The 12,859-nt window shown below is 50.1% G+C and overlaps 1 protein-coding gene across 4 annotated transcripts in view; it reads right to left on the reverse strand.

Moving 5' to 3' along the window:
* USP3 (ubiquitin specific peptidase 3) overlaps nucleotides 1-12,859 on the reverse strand; it is a 171,620-nt gene that overhangs the window by 101,597 nt on the left and 57,164 nt on the right. The window contains exon 3 of one of the 4 annotated variants that reach the window (XM_055537703.1): nucleotides 1,241-3,854. The exons of 2 other annotated variants lie outside the window; for them this stretch is intronic. In XM_055537703.1, the coding sequence (XP_055393678.1) occupies nucleotides 1,241-1,331 (91 nt within the window). In that variant the 5' untranslated portion in view covers nucleotides 1,332-3,854. Of the gene's footprint in view, nucleotides 1-1,240; nucleotides 3,855-12,859 lie in introns of those variants that run through there. One more of the 4 variants, XM_055537705.1, reaches the window with a different exon arrangement.

Genomic DNA, 12,859 nt, shown 5'->3' on the forward strand with positions numbered 1-12,859 from the left:
CCAGGGTACATTTTTCTTTGTGGCTGTTGCCTGTGATTTTCTCCAAGGACATAATAATCACCATTTAAGAAGTAACCTGTCAAAAGTGTTAAGGCATTCTCTAAACTATCTTCCTAGCTCCGGCCCATAATGAGAAACGTCACACAGTTAAACAGTACCACTGCTCTTTTCTTTTATTTCTTCAAATGAACTTAAGATTTTTGAAATGCACAATTTACATTCTACACTCCAACCCAAGCTGCCACCGATTATCTCAAAGCTAATAAACAAAGACCCTATCGGCTGCACCAGGGCCCTACCAGGAAGTAATCAAAGCAGTGTGGCCGGTGCGATCCTAAGTCGTTAGAGCAGACAATAAGAGGGCACTGGGGCTTCCAAGAGGCCCGGCAGAAGGAGTTAAGATGCTTAAGCAATGCAAAAGCATTACATAAACCTAATAACTGTCCTCCAGCACATGGACTCGGAAATCCCAAAGCAGTTTCAACCCACCAAGAAGACCTGAAAGACAGCGCTAGCCGCCCCTCCAAAGCAGCTGCTCCATCAGCCTTCTGAGCTTTTTTAGCCCGCAGCCTGTTTTCAAACTTCCCCCTCCCGTGCTGATGAAAGCCTCTGACCTCGGCCTCCCGAGTTCTGAGCACCTCTCGGGGTCGCGGCTCCCGCCCACCGGGCGTGGATCGGGTCGCTGGGGCATAGGGGGAAGCGAAAGGAAGCGGGGCCAGAGCAGGTAGCGAAGGGCCCCAGCGCGCCCAGCAGCCCAAACAAAGCTGTCCCCAAGAGCGGCGCTTTTCCTGTCCGGTCGAGGACAGCACACAACTAGGGCCCGGCCACACGTGCGGCCGCCTTGTGGGGGCCGGACACCCACTCCCGCAGCCCCCCGACCGGGCGACACGGGCCACCACAGCCCCCCGGCATTGCCGGGCGGCGCGGGGGCGCGAGCCGCAGGCCAGGGTCCCGGGTCGCCGCCGTCCCCACGCGCTCGTGGCCCCCGCGGGCTCGCGTCCCTCGCGGGCCTCTCCTTCGCCGGCCGGACCGTCGGGCCACGGGAAACAAAGGAGCCGCCGCCGCCGCTCCGCCCGCCGCCGCTCCGCACGCCTCACCGAGTACCCTTCCCCAGCCACCGGGCCCGGCTTGCCCGCACCGCTTCCCGAGTCCGCGCGTCCGCCGCCCGCGGCCCCTAGACGGCAGGCCCGGCGGAGCCGGGGCCTCGGGTGCGTTGCAGGCCGCCTGGGGCCGCACTCACCGCTGCAGCACCAGGACGACGGGGAGCCGTTGGGGAACTTGGCTGAGTCCGGAGCGATGCAGACGCTGGAGCTCAGGTGCGGACACTCCATGGCCACCAGAAGAGCTGCGAGGACTGAGGCTCCGGGACCCGGCGAGGCGGGGGCGGAGGAACTCCGAAGACTCCGTCTGGGGTCGCTCCTAGCCCGGCGCTCGGCCGACGGCGGCTGCGTCCCGAGCCCTTGCGTCAAAGAAAGCAAAAGCTTCCGGGAGCCGGGTTTTCTCTCCCGCCGGCTCCAGATGTCCGGCTCCAGAAAACGTGGTGCTCCGGAATCCGGGTCCTGCCGCCACCCCTAGGTTGGGGGCTTCCGTCTTCCCAGGCCGGCCCGGCCCCGCCCCTGGGCAGGCCCCGCCTCCAGGCCCGGCCCCGCCCCCGTCTTCCCCAGCTGGGTGGGGTCCGCGCGCTCGCAGGCGGGTGGCCCAGAGTCAGACTGCGCTCGGAAGTGACTTTCCCAACTCCGCTGCCCCGAGCAGCCGCGACTTTCCCCGGCCCCGAGAAGGGTGGGGCGCCAAGCCGGGGGCACACCGGGCCGGTCCGCTGCTTTTTCCCCGCCCTGGGCGAGCGCTCGCAGTCAGAAAACACTGATCCAGCGTAATGAGATGGTCTGACTACACCGGGGTAGAAAATCTGGTCACGAAAGAAAGTGTGAAGAAGAAAATAAAAACCACACGGGCAGACAGAGAGCCCCCACTTTACACACTGTGGCTCAGACTCAGAGAGGTTAAAGGCCTGGCCCCCGGTGGCCCAGCGGGCTGCATGGGTCCCAGAGCAGTACTGGTTTAGTGGTCTACTCCCTGCGGCAGGTACCATACTGACCGGGTTCTAGTTCTGGACTAGGTTCTAGACATGTGGCCTTAGCCAGCCACTTAGGTGCGAGATGGCGGGGGCGATCGTGAACCAGGGTTCAAACCCTGTCACTATGAATCACTATTGGCATTACCTCGAGCATATGATCAGGACATTCAGATCTCAACGTCCAGTTTAAGTTTAAGCGAGATAGCTGTAACCTAGGTTTGCTGAGCGGGCGGTCCCGGTGATGAGGTGATAAAAAGGGAAGGGATCTAACGTTTGTTAAACACCCACTGCTGTCTCCTAGCCAGGCACTTAACACACAATACCTCATTTCAACCGCGCACCACCCCGCCAGCTGCTGTTACCATCCTCCCTTTTTACCGCAGGGGAAACCGAGCCTTTAATTAGTTAATCCGCGCCGGGATTGGATCCCGCCTCTCTGACCTCTCAGTCCAAAAAAGAGCATAGGGCAAGCCTCAAGAGGCCGCTAGGGCAAGCGCTACACCCAAGCGAGCCTGCGACCTCTCCGGGAAACGGCCTTGAGGGCGTCCCGGGCTGTTAGAAAATGCCTCAAAGTTGGGGCTCCTTGTAAAACCCGGCGAAGGAGCAACAGGCCAGGAGGCGGGGAGGGGGGAGGTTGATGTGGCAATCCTGCGGGCTGGGAGAGAGGAGGAAGGAGGGTCAGGAAATGATTAACCGGGCCGGGCCGGGAAGAGGTTAGAGCGGGGCACCTCCCCGTACTCAGTCCTGGAGCAGTCGAGGGATGCCCTCAGTCACCTCTCACGCCTCGCCATCCCCCGCACCACCCGCCGCCGCTCTCTTCTGCCGCGTGCTCCTCTGCCTAGGTGTATACGCACCTGCAGCATCTCTGCGGACACTTCCCCTCTCCTCCCCCACCGCATATCCCTCTAGTATTTCCGACTCCTCAGTCAACCCTCTTTGGTTGCTTCCCAAGTTTTACTTGACTGCTTTAGAGCAAGCCATTTGGAGGTTTTATGACAGTGACAGAGTTGTGGAAATTGCAGCTGCTCAAATCCTACTTCAGTTGCCTACTTGATGACCAACTTTAGCAAGTATTTCTAGTCCTCCCAAGCCTTTTTTTTTTCCCATCTGTAAAACTGGAAAGGTAATATTTATCTCACAAAAAGGATGTGAGAAGTCATGAGAATTGCCACCCTCATAGTAGGTAGTCAATAATTTACAGTTTTCCAATGCTGCAAATAATGCTTGAATAAAAGTGGCTAAACCAACAACGAAATTAAAAGTTTTTACATTAAAAATGTTTTTAAAAGATAGCTTTAAAAAAATGGCAGCAGGTGAGAGAATAATTCCTAAGAAGAGGGAGGATAAACAATAAATGTGACCTCAGCTCAGGCTGTCCCAACCCTCTCCTCCTATCAACCGATTCTTATCCAAGGACTAGTTGGATCAAGCTCTATTTCCCTCTGGACACCCCATTTATCATTCATGCCCCCTCATTTAACCCTGAAACATGCCCTGAACTCATGCTGGTCTGCCCTCTAGCATGTAATGTTTCCTTTTTCACCCTCATGAAGACTCAGTTTCCTTGTCATCTAGATCTCAGCTTAAACATCACTTCCTCAAGGGGGCCTTTCCTGACCCTGCTCCACATCCTGGTTCCCTCCAGGTGTGCGATGCCCTTGTCTGCCCCCATATTCCTCCTTTTAAAACACTCTTCAGGCGTGTATTTATTTAATGTCTGTCTTCCCCTTGAAGGTCCATAAGGGTAGCAAACAAGTCCATCTGGTTTCCTGCTGTACTCCTAGGAGTGGAACATGGAGGGTATCCAGTAAGTGAGAGTTAGATCATGAAGGAGTGATCGATTAGCAATGTCTACCATGGGCAGATGGTTAGGAAGTGGCCCAGTATATGCCAAGTAATTGTCCTGCTTAACCTCTCTTAATCTCTAAATTTCCCTTCAGCTTTGAATTTATGATTTTAACGGTATCAAGAATGTGAATATACCTTGTAAGGTGCAAACTGTGTGTGTGGGGGGGGGGAGGGGGGAGGTGGCTGAGGGGAAAGGAAAAGTTTTATTAGTCTTGTCTCTTTAACTAGAATAGAAACCTCTCCAAGCAGGGGTCCTAACTTAATCATCCCTGACTGCTATGGATCACAGAGAGATAACTATGACTATCAGGCAGTTCAGAAAAGCTGGGCAAAATCAGAAGGCCCTCCTGGGATGTTTGCTTGGTTTACCTAAAACTTTATTGTGTCTCTGAAAGTTTTCATACTGTTAAAAAAAAAATTTTTTTTTTAATCCTCGTGGTGAGTAAATGTGTCAAAAGGGGGAAGACCACGGGGCATACTGGGGAATCTGCCTTTTTAGTCCCTCCTTTCTTCAGCTGCGTTTATTGCAATGTTCGCTTTTTGATTCTTGGCCTGCATCCCTCTGGCGCTGGGGAACTCTGACTTACAGGAGGGTGAGCCCGGTGGTGCTGAGCCAGCCTCCATCACCGGTGCCCAGAACACGAAGCCTCCCGGAATCCCCGCGGAGGGGTGGGAGGACGCGGGGGAGGGGTTAGGAATAGGAGAAGAGGACGGCTCTTGCTCGCAGAGGCGGGCGAGTTTTAGAAGTCTGCATTTTTCAGAGGAGAGGAATGAAAAATTTCAACCGTATTATCAAATGTCTTTCTTTTAGAGGGGATATGTATATAAAGGTGGGTGGGGAGAAGGGGCTGAGCCTGGAGCGGGAAGGGGGCGGCTGGGGAGGGGGATATACGTTGCCGAGGGAACCACGATCAGGACCCTTCTCAAGGTTGTCAAGACCATCCTCATCTAACTTTTAGACTCCAGGCTTCTGGCAGAATCGGTGGTCCCGAAGCAAGGATAACAAGCTGACTGGGCCCTGGGGAAGATGTCTTATTGAAAACACCGAGAGACCTAGGTTAATGATTTACCTTAGAGATTTTCCTAGGAGCAAAATCTCCTTAGACAACTCAGGAGGAGGCTTGGCGGGTATTCGGAAGGAGGGGAAGAGGGTGAGGAGCAGAAGCTCAGGGACACTTCTAACAGCTTGTTTAATTTTCCAAGAGGCACTTATCTGATACTTCCTTGCTTGTTTACTTGTTTATCTATTGTCAGTCTCCTCCAGGAGAACGGAGACCTTGCTAGTCCTGTTCAATGCCAGATTTCCAGCTCCTGGAATTCAGCCTGGTGCATGGCAGGCAGGTCCTTCGTAACTATTTGTTGAATGATTACATCAATGATGAGGCTGGGTGTGGGCTTCAGCCAGCTAGCCATCACTGGCTGTCATTCTCTCAGTCCTTTTCATTTACCCCTTTCTATTATCTCCCTGCCCCAGATTCTTCAGTGACTCCCCATGTGTGGCAAGATAAAACTGGAAACTCACTGCCATCACACTCACTCATCCCTTCTTTTTTGTTAAAGCTTAAAAAAAACAAAACAAAACAAAAAAAAAAAACTATTCCAGCAACATCTAAAATATTGTTGTTGAGTCACTAAGTCAGGTCCAACTCTTTGGGACCCCATGGACTGTAGCTCTCCAGGCTCCTCTGTCTGTGGGATTTCCCAGGCAAGAATACTGGAGTGGGTTGCCATTTTCTTCTCCAGGGGATCGCCCCCTCTCCCCTTGCCCGACACAGGGATCTTCCCTGAGTCTCTTGCATCGGCAGGCAGATTCTTCCCCACTGGGCCACCAGGGAAGCCCCAGTATCTAAAATAGCTCCCTCATTATAGAAAATGTGCTTTTCTCCCCCGCTTTCCCTTCTGCTTGGCCAGCTGACTCCTCTCCCATGAAGCATATAGCCTCCTCAGAGAAGCCCTCCATCATTCACTCAAGACTAAGCCTTCCCTTCACACCATCACTCATTCCATTCCTGCAGCCTGCGCATGGTGCTGGGTTTTTCTGTTTATGTTTCAGTCTCCTTTGGGAGCAGATGCTTTTCTTTTCAATTGTGGATCCTAGGCAACGAGTTCAGCAACTGAAGATATAAGAAAAAGATTATTGATTAAATGTTGGAAGTGCCCCTTTCAAGAGTGATTATATCAATCATTTTGTGTAATATTCCCCTAGGGATTCACTGAAAGGACTTCAACTCATTTCTGGTCCTAAGTAGGTGCCAGATACTCTATCAGGTGATTTTCATTTCTTCTTAAATCCCTACAGCAAATATCTTAGATACACGTATAATCCTTTCCTTTTTACTAATGAAAGACCTAAAGCTCAAAGAAGGTTTAAATAATTGCACTGCTGCTGCTAAGTCACTTCAGTCGTGTCCGACTCTGTGCGACCCCATAGATAGCAGCCCACCAGGCTCCCCTGTCCCTGGGATCCTCCAGGCAAGAACACTGGAGTGGGTTGCCGTTTCCTTCTCCAATGCATGAAAGTGAAAAGTGAAAGTGAAGTCGCTCAGTCGTGTCCGACTCTTCGCGACCCCATGGACTGCAGCCTACTAGGCTCCGTACACACAATAAGTAATTGCTCTTTCATCAAAAGTGATTTTCACCCCTCACACACATGATCAGATAAATAATTTTGCAGTATTTTCTGGGGGTAGCTGAAGTTCCTAACAATGAAGAAGATTCTTAGGAACCACAGGACACAGAAAAGCCTTCTGAGTAACTAAAGAATTTATGTTCGGCACCATTATCATAATCATTGTATAATCAACATCTAAATTTGTATTCCTTTTAACGCTTTTCCTCTTTGTCATTGAAATGTGAACTTCAAGGCAGTTTTATGAAGGTGATGAGGTTTTCTTGTTTAAAGACCCACTTTGCAGCTAAAGCACTGACCAACTATGCAAAACCAAATGGCTCCAGCACCAAAGAGCTCGAATAAATGAAGGAATCACTTTTCTCTCTGGGCCCCAGTCTCCCATTTGTAAAATCAGGGAGTTGAACCCCCTGGGCCTTGATGATCCCCAAGGGCCACTGTAGAGTGGACATCCATTGATCCTGTGATAGCTCGTGGCCACCTAGTGCCATTGGCAGAAGACCGTCCTCATATCCTTCGGCAGTGACTGCTAACTGTTGACCCTAAATCTTTTTTTTTTTTTTTTTAAGATTGGCTCCTTTTTAAATTAACTATTTATTTATTTAGCTGTGCCGTGTCTTCATTGCGCGCAAGGGCCTTCTCTAGTTGTGGTGAGAGGGGCTACTCTCTACTTGCTGTCTGTGAGCTTCTCATTGCGGTAGCTTCTTCTCTTGGTCAGAGCACAGGTTCTAGAGCACATGGTCTTCAGTAGTTGCAGCTCTCAGGCTCTAGAGCGCAAGCTCAGTAGTTGTTGTGCACGGACTTAGTTGCCCTAGGGCATGTGGAAACCTCCTGGATCAGGAATCAAACCTGTGTCCACTGCAATGGCGAATGGCTTCTTAGCCGCTGGCCCACCAGGGAAGTTCCCCAAATCTGTTTTCTTTTCCTCCTAGGTTCAGAAAAGACATTTCTCAGCTTCCTTTATAGCTGGGTGTAGTCATTTTTATTCAATAGACTGAGCAGAAATCACTGGCTGGCATTGTGGACAGCTGCCCATGACAAAAATACTTCAGTGTAGAGTTTTGCTTATCAACACGTGGAGGAAATATATTAGGTAGGGTCCAGGAAGAAATGTTGGGTCTTCTAGGCTTCAGAAGAAAGAAAGTCTGCTCTTCTTTTCTGTTTCTCTTCAACCATTTGTTCATTTATTCAACACATATTGTCTGTACTCCTGCCACATGCCAGGCACTAAAAGTACAAAGACTTAGAGCTCCAAGCTATGTGGGGGCCTCCTCTGTTGACATCTCTTTGCCACTATCAAGATGGAAAGTATAATATCACTCCTTTCCCCTTGCTTCTTCATTGACTGACTGGACATCAGATCCTCTGAATTTTAAAGTGCTGTCTAGACATGGAGTCTTAAGCCTTAAAACTGTGAAAATTACTTTACACTTAAAGGGCCTGGCTTGGTGCTTGGTATACAGTAGACCCTCAATGAATGTCCATTTCCTTGAGACCTTGTCTAGTAGGAGGGTTGATGTGGGTGATGGAGGATGGTAGCCTGAAATCACTGATAGTTAGCCCAGAAGAGTAGATTTTTATCCTTTTTAAAGGAACCCAGGACAGATTATTCATTCAATAAATATCACTGATGCTCAAGACTCACAGAATATAAAACTGAAACAACACAATGTCTCATTCTCAAAGGGACAAGGAAAGGAGCAAGAGAAACAGACAAGCAAAGAGGTAATTGCAACCCAGCATGATAAGTGCTATGACGGGAAGTACAGGATGTTGCCTAGCCACAAACAAGGGGCAACCCACCCAGGCGGGTGGGTGGGGGTGGGGGAAGCATCACGCAAGACTTCCTGGAGGAAGTAACATATGACCTGAGCCGTGAATGATACACGGACGTTAACCAGGTAGGGTGGGGGAGGGGGGCATAGCATCCGAGGCAGAGGGAACTGTACCCTGCAAAGGTTCAGAGACTCAGAGAGAGTCTGAGACTGCCAGTCTGGCTGGAGAGTCGTGTGCAAGGAGGTAAAAAGCTGGGAGGTGAGGTCAGCAAGGAAGACAGACGTAAAGGGCTACTGACTCTCTGTAGCAGAGAACTGCCATGATAGAGAAATCTGGGTCCCCAGGATTCAGGAATCTGTCAGGGGTTGCACTCTGCCAGGTCTTGGGAGAGGGTATAAGGGTGCCGAGATGCAGTGATAAGACAAAGGAAAGAAAGGAACGGCTAACAGTCTGTAAGATGTTCACCTGCATTAGTTATCTGAGAAACGCAAATAAAATCCACAGCGCACACCTATGTAGAGCCAAATAGGAGAGATTAGAATGCAGGTGCGACTCCCCCCCACTGTAATCATGACTGGACCCCTGACACTGTGTCCTCTGGGAGCCTACAAACCCCTGGGAGGGAGAGGCTCATATGCTTTAAGAAGTAGGATTTGGGTGGAGAAAAGAATCCTAGACTTAGAGAACCTCTACCTCTGCCTAATCTAATCTGAACCTTATCTAAGCTGACAATTCAGCTATCTGGAAAGTGAAGTCGTGGGTCCCACTCTTTACGACCCCATGGACTGTAGCCTACCAAGCTCCTCACTCCATGGGATTCTCCAGGCAAGAGTACTGGAGTGGGTTGCCATTTCCTTCTCCAGGGGATCTTCCCAACCCAGGGATCAAACCCAGGTCTCCCGCATTCCAGGCAGATGCCTTAACCTCTGAGCCACCAGGGAAGCCCTGAACCTTATCTAATCTGACAATTCAGCTATCTGGAGTATCCAGCTAACCAGAAAATGAAATTCTCACATATCCAGATCGTCTGTTTTTATAGCCCCAGACCCTCCCATGAGGTGCCTGATGCACTGGAAAGAAGTGGGGCTTTGGTCTGCTCAGGCTGGGGTCCTGCTTCCACCACTGGCCTGCTGTGTGACCTTGGCCTGCACCCTGACCTCTCTGGAGCCTCCATCTATGAAACGGGAACAATAATACCTGCTCGCAAAATGGTGATTTTCCTGCTCTGTCTCCCTTAGCCAAATACTTAAAAAAAAAAAAAAAAATTCATTCATTTATTTATTTATCTGGCTGTGCCATGTTTTAGTTGCAGCACATGGGATTTTCAATCTTTGTTGTGGCAGGCAGGATCTTTAGCTGTGGCACATGGGATCTAGTTCCCTGACCAGGGATTGAACCTATGTCCCCTGCATCGAGAGCACAGAGTCTTAGCCACTGGACCACCAGGGAAATCCCTCCCTTAGCCAAATACTTAATGTTTGGAAACGGAGAGCAGGGGTCCATGTATCATGGTCAGAACCATTTTCTGAGGTCACCAATACCCATAATTTATGTATTTATGCAATCACACCAACGGTTATAAGCATATTTTATAATTCTGTCATCTAGAAAGCTCTGCTGTGGTTGACCCAGTTATAAAATTGGCAGCAACAGGAGAAAAAAAACAGATATTTCACCTTTTTTTCATCCAAAGAACAATGATGGAAAAGTAAGGAAAGGGCCTTAGAGCCCTTTCAGCCTTTCTCAGTTCCCTGTGTAGCGGCTGGTGCTTTCAGGCTGGAAATGGAGATCAGAAGTAACAAGGCTTCGTGGAAAACTACCCTAAGAGCCCTTAGGGCAGATGATTAGAGAACAGGAAGGGCCAGAAGTTTCACAGAGGAGGAGACTGGTCCTAGAGAGGTGATGCACTTGTCCAGCAACACAGAGTCCTCTGGGCGACTCCGGACACCAGAGTGCTCTTTGCTTGCCAGAGTCTGTGCAAAGCAAAGTTGAAAAAGAGATTTTTCACGCATCTTATTTGACTTTTCCTGTGTGCGTAGGATGCGCGAGCTGATTCCAATGAAGAAAGAGATGACTACAGAGGCAGGCTTGGGCTTCCCAGGTGGTACTAGCAGTAAAGAACCTGCCTGTCAATGAAGGAGACACAAGAGATGCAGGTTCGATCCCTGGGTCGGGAAGATCTCCTGAGGAGGGCATGGCAACCCACTCCAGTATTCTTCCCTGGAGAATCCCATGGACTGAGGAGCTTGGTGGGCTACAGCCCATGGGGTCGCACAGAGTCAGACACAACTGAAGTGACTTAACATGCACACACGCACAGAGGCAGACTTGTGCCTCCCCCACACCTCCCAAACTTGTCCTAGGTGCTCACCTTGCACATGCATCGCCAGTTCTGCCTGTGGTTGTCCATAATGGGTATTTTTACTGTTGACATCCTAGTATTAACTTGGTTATAGTCATTTACCTCTTTTTCCTATCACTGAATCAAAAAACCAATTATGGTGAGTTGAATGCCCAGGCAGTCGGGTTCTCAGTTTCATTGAGGTTTTACAGCACTTCAAAGACAACTTCATCTGTACTTCCTTAAACAAGACTTTCAAAGTCAGAAAAGAGCCTGAATCTGTAACAGGCAGGGGGCACTTACTGTGCCTTGGCTGAGATGCAAAGACTTCTTTCTCCTGTCTCAGAGTACATTTCCTTTCCATTTCCCCTGCCCAGGCCCACCACCCCCTCTCATCCCAGGACCCTCAGTGTTTCCTACTGGTCCACACCTCCCCAGCATCCAGCCAGAAAAACACAAAATCAGGACATTCCCTTCTCTGAACCCTAGCCACAGGCCTTGAAGGGGCCTCACCCTCAGCCTGTGCTAAGACTTGGAGCTTCCATGGCTGGAGCCCTGCTGAGTGGCCAGCCTGCAGTGGGTCTTGGCCAAAGAAGGGAGGAACCACACAAAGGCCTCATCCCCACCTCCCACTGCCAGATCTCAACTGCAAACTTGCATCACCGCTTCCTGCCTGTGCCCTACTGGAAGCTGTCGGCAGCTGCCCACTGCTCCCAGGAGCAAGCCTACAGCCTTCCGTGGCCTCAAGGCTCTTGACCCACCTGCCAGCCTTGTTTCTCTCCACAACCCCACACAGGCCTGACTGCTGAGCAGATCCTTAGTGCTCTCACCCTGGCTTCTTGCACATGCTCTCCTCTGCCTCTTTCACCCCAGCCTGTGAAAGTCCTCCCACCTCCCGAGGCACAACACAAAGCCCATCTTTAGAAAACTGTAAGTGAAAGGGTTAGCTGACTCTCTGCAACCCCATGGACTGTAGCCAGCCAGGCTCCTCTGTCTATGGAATTTGCCAGGTAAGAACACTGGAGTGGGTAGCCCTTCCCTTCCCCAGGGGATCTTCCCGACACAGGGATGGAACCTGGGTCTCCTGCCCTGCAGGCAGATTCTTTATCATCTGAGCCACCAGGGAAGCCCATCTTTAGAAAAATTCTGCAGAATTCTCTGGCAGTCCAGTGGTTAGAACTCTGAGCCTTCACTGCTGAGGGCCCAGGTTTGATTCCTCATCGGGGAACTAAGATCCCACAAATTGTGCAGCGCAGCCAAAAGGAAAAAGATGCATACACCCATATAGGTTAAGCAAATGTGGCAAGCTACTAACATTTAAAAAAGAGAAAAATTCTGCCCAGCACCCATCTCTTTCATATTTTCTCTCTCTCTCCCTCCTTCTCCTCTTCCCCTCTTCTTTCCTCCCCTCTCTCTCCCTCTCTGTCTCACACACAGCATAGATTGATCTCCCTTTTTCATCTGTGTTCCTGTGGGACTCTGCTTGTCCTTACAGACAGCACTTATTTCAGTCTGCTTTGGAATAGAATCCCTCATGTTTATACCACCTCCCAGTAAGAAACTGTCTGCCTAGAATGCAAGAGCTACCCACCTTCATTCAACTGGATATTTATCAAAGTACTGGCCCCAGTGTTTTACATTTAGTAGGTTCTCAAGAAATGTTGTGTTCTTGAAGACAGTGACCTGATGGACAGAGCCTTGGCTTTGGCAATGGATGGAGCTGAGTCTGCGTGTCCCTCCACCTGTTAATAACTGTGTGAGGATTTCCCTGGCTGTCCAGTGGTTAAGATTCTGTGTTCCACTGCAGGGGCTACAGGTTTGATCCCTGGTCAGGTAACTAAGATCCCACATGCCGTGTGGTGCAGCCAAAAATCAGTTAAAAACAACAACAACAACAACACAACTCTGTGATCTTAGACGAGCAATACAGTCTCTCTGAACCTCGTAGGTCCAAAAGCTGTAAAATGGGGGTTTTAACAGTGCCTGTCCCACAGTGTGGTAAAGAAAGGTTGAGATAATGTGGGTGGAACATGTAACTCTTGCCATTCATAAAGTAGGTTCCTAATAAACACAGGTCACCAACTTCACCTGATACATGCTTTTGAAGCTCTTAGTTTTGCCTTGGACCCCCTAGAATGGATATCTGGGGAGAAGGCTGCTAGAATATTCCCACTGGAAGACAAAAGTGATC

This window comes from Bubalus kerabau, chromosome 10 (genome assembly GCF_029407905.1).
Source record: "Bubalus kerabau isolate K-KA32 ecotype Philippines breed swamp buffalo chromosome 10, PCC_UOA_SB_1v2, whole genome shotgun sequence".
NCBI lineage: Eukaryota > Metazoa > Chordata > Mammalia > Artiodactyla > Bovidae > Bubalus > Bubalus kerabau.